At 37.6% G+C, this 12,276-nt stretch overlaps 1 protein-coding gene across 2 annotated transcripts; it reads left to right on the top strand.

Moving 5' to 3' along the window:
* The first annotated feature begins 3,304 nt into the window (after nucleotides 1–3,304).
* On the top strand, nucleotides 3,305–6,470 carry mrpl27 (mitochondrial ribosomal protein L27). 2 transcript variants are annotated; one of them, XM_026177665.1, is made up of 4 exons: nucleotides 3,305–3,594; nucleotides 4,068–4,196; nucleotides 4,653–4,720; nucleotides 5,790–6,470. In XM_026177665.1, the coding sequence occupies exons 1-4, from the start codon at nucleotides 3,540–3,542 to the stop codon at nucleotides 5,994–5,996; spliced, it is 459 nt and encodes a 152-aa protein (XP_026033450.1). In that variant the 5' UTR covers nucleotides 3,305–3,539; the 3' UTR covers nucleotides 5,997–6,470. The 2 variants fall into 2 exon arrangements, with proteins under 2 accessions (XP_026033450.1, XP_026033452.1); XM_026177667.1 differs by having other exon boundaries at nucleotides 3,311–3,579.
* Nucleotides 6,471–12,276: the final 5,806 nt, after the last annotated feature.

The following is a 12,276-nucleotide window of genomic DNA, read 5'->3' as shown; positions in this document are numbered from 1 at the left end:
TCACTCAGAAATTTAATTTCTACAATACTTAGTTAACACAACAAAACACAACACACGTGTATTTCAAAATTTGGGTTCTTTGAGACCTGTAATGTAAATAGGCGTGTTTATAAAGCACGTTGGGTCAGCTTCTGTTGTTTAAATGTGCTATATAAAATAGTTGTGACAGTCAATACAAAAGGGTGAGATATTTTTCATAGTCCATGTTTGAGGTGTATTTTTTTCATTTCCTAATAAATAATAGATTTAACACAATTCAGTGGGCTATTTGCTGAACTTGGAGGACAGAAACAAAGTATTGATCCTATTGCAATAGTGCTGATCTAATGCCAATACCAATTTTGGTATCGATAACTGGATCGATACGCCCTCCTGATTTGGATCACAGATTTTTGCGCTTGGCATAAGCTGGTGTGTGGCTGGACTAGAATGACATTTCAGGTAGAGGATGAGGACGACATGGATTAGGGAGAGTTGATGCCGGTTGGTGAAAAGGAGTCACGAAGAGAGAAACAGAAGAGTGGATGGAAATTTATTAGGAACACAGAGCAGCAAACAAAAATTTAGAGGAAATAGTTCAGACGAAGGTAGTGTGGTCTGGAAAGAGATTATAAGAGAAGAGTTTAAAATAGTCCTAAAATTCAGCAAGGAGGATGGGGGGTGCAGTTGAGCCCAATAATTTTTTTGCACGAACTGAAAAAGAGGTTAGGAGAGGTCACACTATCTAAAATCCTTATAGATGGAAGTCTTTTAATAGCAGTTGTGTCTGTATCTTTTTGTTTTAATATCCCAACATTTCAGGCCACTTACATCAGAAATAAAACATAATGATCAAAAAGGAGCAGTAACTGAAGAATTAAAGAAGAAGAAAAATCTGGTACGCCTAAATGATGGAAGTGGTACAAGAAGCAATGTCCTCGATGGTACGGAATAACCAGTTGATCTCACATTAGTATCAGGTTCACTGGTATGTGTTTCTTCATGGCAGGTAGTTAAAGAAACAAGAGCAGGAAATGACAGAACTACAGAGGAGTGTGATACAGGCGGCGTACAAAAAGCGATGTTTTAGTTCTGCAGATTGGAAGACATTTAGACTTGTTAGTGACCAGCAGATGCAAAAAAAATTTTATGAATGTTAATAATGATGATTTAAATTCTTCTGTCTGCAATGCTATTCAAGAAGCAGCAAACCAGAGTAGAAAGAAGATAAGAGCAAAAAGAAGATTGTACCCGAGGGAACAAAGGAATGTGATAAAGCAATTAAGAGCTGAAATAAAGCTTTTAAGATATTAAAAAGGAATCAGAATTCTCAGAATATTATTGAATATAAAAGGTCACAGGCTAATGTAAGAAGAACCATTAAAAATGACAAGGAAGCTGCAGCAGAGAATCATGAAGAGAAGGCAGGTGTGCTAGTAGAAACTTTTGCTAAAGTTCGTTTAAATAACAATAGTGACGACGGGAAAAATAGGTAGAGGCATTACAGATCTAGAAAATGACACAAAGGATTTCTTGAATATACCGTTTGCAAAGACAAAGGATCAGGTTTGTTATACAATGGTTTACATAAACCAGGAAGGAAACCAAAACCAGGAAACTACAGACCAATAACTTTAACATCTAATGTCTGCAAAATAATGGAGAGAATGAAAAATGAAATACTATATAAATAAAGGATAAAGGATTTATGGCGAAATATCAGAGTGGTTTTAGAAGAGGGAGATGTGGATCCAGCATCCTTAAGCCACAGGTGTATTGGCAGTTTTCTTTTATATAGAAAAAGCATATGATGTGGAGAGAAGGTCTATTAACTAGTATAAATGGTCAGTTGTACTTGTATTTTTCTGTCTTTTTAACAGACAGTCAAATATTACTATTAGTTAGGTATTAGATTACAGGTGTATAGCATATAATTCAGCAGGATAAAATCCGAAGAGAGCAGCTAACACTCAACTACTGGGCAAATCTACAGGGACATGAACAAGATCATCCAAGATTAGCAGGGAAATAGAGAAAAGAGGAATACAGAGCTTTGGCTGGATGGTGAGTAGGAAAGCAACTCAATTTAATCTGGATCAGGTCAGAAGAAAAAGGACGCGGTTTTTATTTTAAACTCACATACAATGCAGATTCATCAAACACTTTACAGAGTCAGTTTGATGGGACTTATGGTTACTTTTGTGGGTACCAGCACAATATGGAATTTTTTTTTCAGGGTCGCGGGGGGCGCTTGAGCCTATCCCAGCTGTCATGGGGCGAGAGGCGGGGTACACCCTGGACAGGTCGCCAGTCTGTTGCAGGGCTAACACACAGGGACAGACAACCATTCGCACTCACATTTATACCTAGTGGTAATTTGGATTATCCAATTAACCTATCCCCACAAGCTGCATGTCTTTTGGACGGTGGGAGGAAGCCGGAGTACCCAGAGGGAACCCACGCAAACACGGGGAGAACATGCAAACTCCACACAGGAAGACCCCGGCCTGATGGTGGAATTGAACTCAGGACCTTCTTGCTGTGCGGCAACAGTGCTAACCACCGTGCCACCGTGCCTGTTTCTAACAATGACTGTGTTTTCTACAGTCATTGGTTTCTACACTCATTTTCTATGAGCGCTTGATCTTTGTTGTATATTTGCTGCTATGACAACTCAATTGCCTTCTGGGATTAATAAAGTCTCTCTGATTTTGATTCTGAAATGACAGATAGAACAGGAAAGAAAGCCACAATAAGTCACTCAGTGTCAGCATGACAGATATAAACAGCATAATAAGAAAATGAAAAAGAGGTGGAAAAAGCAATGGGATGAAAAAAGAAAAGGAAGGTTGGTTTTACAAAATCCAAAGGAAAGTAGGAGAGAGGAGAAGCACAGGAAGGAACAGCATAGAGAAGATCACATCTTTGACTTGGGCATACAGGTTTAAACAGCACATTATTTTTAATAGGATAGCATTATACAGGAAAATATGACAGCAATAGAGAAGATGAGACCATAGAGCGTGATTTAGTGCATTATCGGAAATATGAGGTTGAGAGAAGACAGCTAATCCAAAAATTTGGTTACATGAAAATGAAACTGGACTTTGTTGATTTATTTCAAAAGAGCTCAAGAAGTGTCTCAGCAGGCCATATTGTGCTCTTTAACACACCATGGGTTTTTCTTTTTTTTGTTTTTGTTTTTTAGTAATTTCGGTCCACACTCCATACCAAATGGTGGCGGTAATGCACCGTCGTTGTTTGAAAACCGCCAACAGAAATAGCAGAAGGAAGAAGAATAAGTTGTTTGTTTGTTTTTTTCCAACAAGCCTTTATTCAACATATGTACAAACAAACAAAGGCATCTATTTGTCAACTGAAATCACGTATCTTAACTGCAATACAGGTTGGACAGGTATACTTATATGTTCATTTAACAGAAGAAGAAGTAGTGCATTTTGGTCTCTATTTCGGACTTTTCTGTATTTCTTGAGGAACTTGAACGTAGCAAAGGTAAACGGATGTGACGCGGGTGAATGACGTAGGCAACATTGCTCAAGATGGCTACGCTGGTGTCGTTAATGGTCAAGTCCAGAACAGGTATCAAACATTTCAGTGAGTGCGGCAAACTTTCAAACGGACATTACAGATTACTGCTCACACGAGCGGCTTTGAAGTTTGCGCAAGTGCTTCTGTCGAAGTGTAACTTGGCAACCACTGTGTCCTAACTTGTCTGCATGTGAGGTAGCGCTGAATGTCACGATGCAGATCAAATGAAGAGCGAATAGGATTTGTTCTTTTAAAATATTAACGTACACGTCACTGTTGATGCAATTTATTGATTCTCCTCAGTTCTGCTAGTTTAAGATACGTGGGACACGTCTCAATAAATGCAATGTAGATCGTGTTCACTGTAAGCTAACCCTGTGTGTTGATTGAAGACCTCATACCACTAGGTAACAGTCAGGGCATAATAGTGGGGCAATATCATGTCCTACATATAGATTTTTTTTAAAAAGTGTCACGTGCCGAAACTGGATTTAAAGCGAAAAAAACTCAAGTGAACGCGCTTGTTGTTCTGATTTCAGGTTTGTTGGTACCTGGTCAGCTCTCTCTGCTGGACTCGGTGAGGTTTGCGTCTAAGAAAGCCGGCGGCAGCAGCAAGAACCTCGGAGGAAAGAGCCCTGGAAGAAGATATGGCTTCAAGAAACAAGATGGTAGCAGCAAACAATTATATCCATATATTTGTATTCCAAGTTTGGACCTGTTCTAGCCTGCAGTATTGGGATGTGCAGGTGAAGTTAACAGGATGTGGGACAGTTAATGTATTTTTGTGCTTTCCATTAGTTTTTATTAGCATTTAGTTTTAATGTTTGCTTGTGGGGTTTTTTCCAGAATGGGTCTGCTCAATTCAGTTTAGTTTATATTGGTTTCATGTTTAGCTTTTGTTATTATGATATGAGCAGCATTTGTCAGACTGAGAAATTCAGAAGAATGCAGTGATACAGCAATACAGACACTTGACACATGTCACTGATGGCTTCTAAAACTGGTGGCATTGCTGAATTTGACTTTTCATAGCGTAAGCAAGAAGTGTATACAATAGCTAGAATTGGCATAAAAGGTCGGGGCTGGAATTAATTTTTTATTTTTCCCCCTCTTCCGTGTGGTAGGAAACTTTGTCCATGCTGGTAACATCCTTGCAACACAGAGGCTGATGCGGTATCACCCAGGAGCTCATGTAAGTTGCACACTATCCAAAAATGTTGGTGTGATGGACTTTCAGCCTAGAATTAAAAGTTTCATCTTAACACCACATTGTCAACAGTTAGTTCCATGTGGCACTGTGAGCTGTAGGGATGGGTATCGAAACCCGGTTCTTGTTGAGAACCGGTTCCCACTGTTTCAATTCCTTGGAATTGTTTGCCATTTTTGCAAACGATTCCCTTATCGGTTCCAGTCGCTCCGAATGACGTCACCACGTTGCGGAGCGTCATTTACCTGGCAGGAAACACGACGCCTAAGCAGCTCAAACGCACAAAAGTTTGGTTATACTTTACGAGAACAGATGACAACAGGACAACTTGCAAAGTAGATATTTCATTTAAGGGAGGAAACACTATGAATATGCAAAAGCATTTACTCACAAAACACGCAATGACCTTAAATGAATGTCGTGTTTTTAATTCCGCTCCGGACTCGTGAATCTCAGCCCAGCAGCAGCGGTAACGTTTGCACGTCCTCTCCCGTTAATGCGGCAGATAAATAATCAACAGTGCATATTATGATAGCGCGATCTGCCTTATTACAAAACCTGCCATTACTGTGCATTTAGGTGACCATGATGAGAGAGACAGACAGAGTCTGGCTCAGATGCTGGCAGTTCTCGCTGCAGTCTACCGTTAGCGTCTCCTTTCAGGCCAGGATAGACGAATGTCACCGAGCAGTGACTCAGTTTGTGGTCAAAGCCTTGCACCCATTTGCCACAGCAGATGATTTTCAGTAAGTGAATGTGTTTAATTGTAGGCAGGGACATTACTGGATATTCTTGTGTAATTGCTACAGAATAATTTATGTTAAAAGTTATTCAAAGAGAAGATCTAAAACAAAGTTCTAAGCTAATCGACCTTAGTGTTCTCCTTTTTTAAAAATAAGAATCGATAAAGAAGCGAATCGTTAAACAAAATCGAAAATGGAATCGTGAAAATCTTATCAATACCCATCCCTAGTGAGCTGTGGCAGACAGTGAAGAGCTGGTGTAACTGCTTTTCATCTTGTTTCACTGCTGGTCCTTTTTCCTTGCCCTGAAGGTTGGAATGGGAACCAACAAGACACTCTTTGCTCTGGAGGATGGCTATGTCAGGTTCACTAAGGAGGTCTATGTCCCAGCACCACGGAGCCCAGAGGCTACTCAGGTCATCACCAAGCTGCCAAGAGGAGCCGTCCTCTACAAGACTTTCATCAATGTCCTTCCAGTCAAGCAGGAGGGTAAATTCAAGCTAGTGGACATGGTCTAAAACTGAGCACATAGAGCTCATTCATATGTTGGTCAGGATTGTTTAGGATTCACCCTGACTTGGATTTCAAGAGGATGGCTGCTGACCTCAAAGATCTTTCCTGGGATCCCTGGAGTTACACGACTCTCTCTCAGTCTGACTTATAAACAAAATAATTTTACTATTTCTTTACAAAACAGAAATGAAGAAAGACATCTGTTGTTTCATTCGGTATAAGTCTTTGAGACGAGAGTTAAAACTGGTATGAATCCAATATTTCATGGTGTCATTCCAGTAGTCCATGATACAGGAAGTGTGATGAAAATAAATGTACAGTACATGACAAGTAAAGTGAAGAGAGTAAATTATGATTGTAAACTGGACTCAGTTCACACAGGAATTCCCATCAGACTGAACTGAGGCATCATTGGTGTCATACTGAATATACATATATTTAGTGTATTAAAGTTTTCTATGTGAAAGTCTTACATTGAATGAGTTGTGTCAAGAGCCTTATTGTGTTTAAGTGCTGTGAGTTTTCAGAGTAGAAAAGCACTCTACAGGTACCCATGTAAGTTTTTAAAGGGGCAAAAAAAAAAATCTATTTCTAGACATTGCACAAAGTCGTATAGGAGATATGACTTGTCTGCATTTGTCCTTACTCTTTGATTGTGAATAGGCTTCTGTTTACTGACAGAGGGATCTGCTGCTATTGTTATAGTTGTGCAACAGGGTCAACTATAGTGTCCTTACACCAGGTAATTGAACATGCCACCAATTTTCTAAGTAAATATATTTCTAAAGGTTTTAATGACATTAAATTCTCACCAGACGTCAGTATCAGCTCATCCGCTCCAAACATACAAAGGAATCAAACCATAAGTGTCAATAAATTATGTCTAATAATGGAAAAATGACACAGGGAAAGTGTATTAAACATAGAAAAAAGGAAGGAAGGTGTGAAAAGTCATGACACCAGCTGAAATCTATCAGTGATTAAAAAACAATCCTGCCACTTAGTGCACATTAATATCAGCTGGTTCAGTCCCAGGTGATGGCCTTAATAAGGTATCTTGTTACCAAGGTTTCATGATGGGCAAAACCAATGAGTACTTTCAAAATCTTTGGATCTTTTGTTGCAAAAAAAAAGAAAGAAAACAGTAAGTACCTCAACCACCATGGCTTGTGTGCATGCTCACCATGCAAGACTCCATTAATGAGAAAAAGCAGGTTGAAAGCTTGCTGAACAACATTTAGACAAACCTGTGTCATCATGGTGTGTGGTCATTTTTCACCATGGCACAATTGAAGAAAGGCTGAAGGGTGGACATTTAAGCAAGAGAATGATCCCAAACAGACAAGGAAACTCTTATGTGGTTTCAGACAAAGAAAATAAAGCTGCAAGAATTACCCAGCTAATCATCTGACCTCAATCCAAAATCTATGAAAAGAACTAAAGCTCAGAGTTCATAAAAGGGGCCCACAGAACCTGACTGTGGACAAATGAGTGAATCCCGCCTGAGCAATGCATGGGACTAACCTCTCCATACAGGAGGCATCTTAAAGCTGTCATCACCAACATACGCTTTTAGTATTAAATACATTTCAGTAAGCGTTATCAGTACTTTTTTCCAGTGTCATTTCTCATTAATACACATGATTTAATTTATGGACATCTATGGTTTGATTTCGTTGCATGTGTGGATTGGATGAGTTGAGAATTTCAAGTCAATAGCACATTTACAAATATACTCATCTGGAAATCTGGTGACACGTTCAATGTTCATTTTACTTGCTGTATATACTTCTTTTCATCCAATGCCTAATTCCTAGTATCCCTAATCTAGAACCAGCTTAGTGATGGTGTGATCAGCATTAGGACAGAAAAATATGTAAAGGAAAAATGGTGCATTTACTCCAATAATTAATTAACCAAGAAGTGTCACAAGTGGAAAGTAGGTGGTTTTGTTTATAGCTTAAATGTAACTAGGTTGATTAGAATTGGATAAAATCAAACAAACACTCATTTACCCAACCATACTCTTTAATATGCTAGAGAATGTTTAAAATGTTTATAACAGTATGCCTAAAATATTCTCCTATATGTGGACACTTGCAGAATGCAGGGAAGCTTTTCTGACCCAGAATCATTTGCACAGCTTTACATTCAGCAAAACTGTGAAAGGAACAATCTCAAGTATGGTGGATCAGTTTTATGCAAACTCCACAAAACGGTGTTTACTGTCTGATGGAAGCTGGAGTACTAAAAAGTACAAAGAGGTCTGATTTGAAATGAAGGGTTGATATTTTTTTCTGGTGCTCTATTTTTATATCTAATTAAGTAAAAAAAAACAACCACAAGATGGCACATCTATCTCACCTGTTACAGACGAGGATAAAACATCCAATGAAACTTCATGTTTTGGTTAAAACTGCTTTTTTCAACAAAGCAAGGGGACTTTCAACATAGGATTTCTAAATATAGCAGTTTATTTGTTTTCTTAGAGAGCATAAATTATTTCTATTTGCACACAATAACAAAATAATTTCAGAAAAACGGGTTAATTTTAGGGTTAATATTTTTAGCCTCCTAGTGTGTAATGATGTGCTTTAGCTTTTTAATGCTCAGACTAATAAAATCAAGTTAACAAGTTATCAGTGTACATACAGTATAAAATCCCCAACAAGGGTTTGACCTTTAACTTGACAAGCATCAAGTCAAAAAGAAAACTGCTGCTGCTCACAAAGCAGGAAATGGATATAGAAAGTTATCGCAGCATTTCTAAGAACCGGACTGAGAAGTCTGCAAGAATATTAAGAAAACAGAAGAAAATACAGTCAACTTGGACATCAGACTGTAAAATATTCATTAAGTTAAATGGAACACCAGTGCAGGCTAAGGTTCTAGTCATCAAAGAGATGACAGAAAATATATAATAATATAATATAGAAAAATATAACTGCTAAATCAGAATGCAAAGCAGTGCTAAATATGATGGGACCGTCTAAGCTGCACAACCAACTCAGACGTCTGACAGTTTTCAACTAACAACTCATATAGATATTGAAAATAAGACATTGGTGTATGACAGCAACATAGATCCTGATTGTGATTTCTTTAACAATAAGACAAATGAATGCAATTATTATACAAATGAGCAACTTAAAAAGAAAATCAAGGTATAAAAGGGTATAACAATGGTCCACTTTAATAGTCGAAGCTTATATGCAAACTTTCAATCCATCAAAGACTACATAACACAGTTTGAACAGCCATTCAAGGTGACCTGGATAACTCCTGGAAAAGAAGAAGACTTTAAAATAAATGGATATGAATTCCTTCATGTAGACAGGATCAACAAGAAAGGAGGTGGGGTGGCACTTTACACTGATAAAAACCTAAAGTACGAAAGAATGGGAACAGTGACGACTGTTATTGATGGAGTGATGGAATGTTTATCAGTGGAAATAAGTATGGAAAAAGGGAAAAACCTAATTGTCAGTTGTATATATAGAACATCAGGATCTAAGATTGAGATATTTAAGGATAATATGGAGGACTTATTTACAAATATAAATCAGAAAAGAATGTTTATCTGTGGGGACTTTAATGTTGACTTATTGAATCCAAATCATAATAAGAGTGCAGAAGAATTTATTGATTCCATGTACAGCATGGGTTTATTTCCACTGATAACAAGACCGACCAGAATAACATCTCATTGTGCAACTCTATTAGATAATACATTTACAAATATAATAGAAGGAAAGATAAAAAGTGGGCTATTAATCAACGATATAAGTGACCATTTACCTGTCTTTGCATCTTATAATTGCCATTATAAAGTGAACGATGGACACAAGATTATTTACAAAAGAATAAGAACAGAGAAGACATTAAACTGTCTTAGAAATGAACTTTTAAAGCAAGATTGGAATATTATATATGAACAAACAGAAGTCAATAAAGCTTACGAAGTATTTTTAAGAACATTTAACACATTACTTGATAAAAAAAAAACTGCCCAGTAATTGAAATCAGCAGGAAACACAACTATGTAGGAAGACCATGGATAACTAAAGGACTACAAAATGCCAGCAAAAAAAAGAATACCCTATATCGAGAATTCATAAAAAAAAGAGAACCATAGAAACTGAAAGGAGGTATAAAACTTACAAAAATAAATTAACTAATATAATGAGATCCTGTAAAAGAGAGTATTACATTAAAAGGTTAGAACACAAAGATAACACAAGAGGTATATGGAATGTATTAAACAGTATTGTAGGGGTGGCAAGACAATGTGAAGGGGACCAAATGGAAAAAAACAACCACACGAGCCTTCAATTGTTTTCTAAGCTTTGAATATATTCTCTCTTTTTATGGTACAGAGGTTTTCCATCATGCTCACCAGCAACACATCTAAAAATAACCACACAAGCCTCTCAACAAACCCCTCCTTAAATAGATGCTGGTCATACCATCACCAATAAAATGTAAAAGGTCTTCCCACCCACACAGCCCAGCTACAAAAACCTATACAGTGAAATACTGCGGTTATTTTGACACACCTCACAAATATCTGATTACAAAACACCCCCCAGCTAAGCAATATCCCAACTAACTAAATCAAATCAAACTGAAAATTCAACCCACTGCCCCCCCGCTCTCATCAGATGGTTCAACTCCATTCAGGTGAACATCATTAGGCCATAATCATGTGTGCACTCCATGACTAAGGCCTTCAGGAAGTTGACTTCAAGGGAGGGAGAGAGAGAGGTTAACGGACTTCAAAACAAAAACATAACAAAATCAAAACTTCCTATCAGACACTGTGAGTGCCTACATCACTTAGTGAGGGAGATGCTCCCAGCACCCTCACAAGTATAATAATAATAATAATAATAATAATGGATTGGATTTATATAGCGCTTTTCAAGGCACCCAAAGCGCTTTACAATGCCACTATTCATTCACTCTCACATTCACACACTGGTGGAGGCAGCTACAGTCAAAAATGAATCAAGGAATAATGATTACCCTGGGTACTTTATAGAAGGGACAAGAAGTATTAATAACATGAAAGAGATAGTAAATGGTTTTAATGAATTCTTCGTAAACATAGGGCCAAAACTGGCAGAAGAAATAAAGGTTGATGGAACAGAAAGGGACACTGGTGAAAATATTGAAAGGAATAGAATAGTGTTGTAGTGCTATTTTGGGTTTTTTGGTTTTTTGTGGGGTTTTTTTTTTTTTCCATAACTTGTGAATCTGCAAATTTACACATTCTGTATTTTTCATATGAAAGAAACTATACTGTGGCGGGGCTTGCTTATTTCTTGTTTTTGATTTATGTATGTTTTGTTTTGTTTTGCTTTACTTTTATTTCATAAGTTGTTTGTTTAATTTAAGACTAAAAGAAAATTAAATGAATGAGAGGTAAAACTTGAGGGGGTACAACATTAAAGTCAGGCTCAAGTCCTTGAAGGAGTATGTCCTTAATATGATAAGGTTTCAGGAAAAGTGGGTCTGGGCCACATGACAACAACCCACAACATATATCACTCCTAGTGAAGAAGTACCTCCAGTGAACATTAGCAAACGGCCTGCACGAAGCAAATAGACTAAATGATTGACAATGATTATGGTTATGGAGGCTAGTATTTTTGGGAGTGGAAACTTTTTGTGAAATAATTTTGCTACTGTGCACAAAGTAATCTGTTCTCCATGTACTTTGATTTAAGCCCACGATGGTCCAAATTGAACAAATCATGGTGTAAACCAGTCATTGATGCACCAACTTTTGCTGACCTACAGAAAATGGTTTTGTTTGTTTGGGGGAGGGGGAGGTTTCATTCTTATGGGAAAGCATTTTATTAGCAGAGCAGGTGGTGTTTTTTTAAATTACTGATTTAATCTAATAAGTGAACACAATGCTGCAGTCATTAGCGCCCTCATTTCACAGCAAGAACCTTCTAGACTCAAACCTTAACCAGGGCTTTGCTGTGTGGAGTTTGCATGCTGCCCCTTTGGGGATACTCTGATGTAATTAGTGAGACTAAATTGGCCCTATTGTGTACTCTGTGTCATACTCAGTGTCTGCTGCAATAGCCCTCCCCATAACTGGATAAGCAATTAAAAAAATTAAGCCAGAATGATCTCCCACCACCAGTATCATTTCCTGCACAGTCCTTCAATAACTGATGAATTTATTCCCTCAATGGCACTTTGACATCACCAAGCATTTTTAAATCCAGTGGCAAACCATATAAATAACAACAACAACAACAACAACAATAA

The sequence above is a fragment of the Astatotilapia calliptera genome, chromosome 8, assembly GCF_900246225.1.
Source record: "Astatotilapia calliptera chromosome 8, fAstCal1.2, whole genome shotgun sequence".
NCBI lineage: Eukaryota > Metazoa > Chordata > Actinopteri > Cichliformes > Cichlidae > Astatotilapia > Astatotilapia calliptera.
Note: the sequence above shows the minus strand (reverse complement) of the source record. Positions and strands in the feature narration are given on the sequence as shown.

Coding starts and splice junctions, on each gene's coding strand:
- mrpl27 (XM_026177665.1), top strand. CDS start 3,540: ATGGCTACGCTGGTGTCGTTAATGGTCAAGTCCAGAACAGGTATCAAA. Junction 3,595..4,067: donor AACAGGTATCAAACATTTCA/GTGAGTGCGGCA, acceptor TTCTGATTTCAG/GTTTGTTGGTACCTGGTCAG. Junction 4,197..4,652: donor TGGCTTCAAGAAACAAGATG/GTAGCAGCAAAC, acceptor TCCGTGTGGTAG/GAAACTTTGTCCATGCTGGT.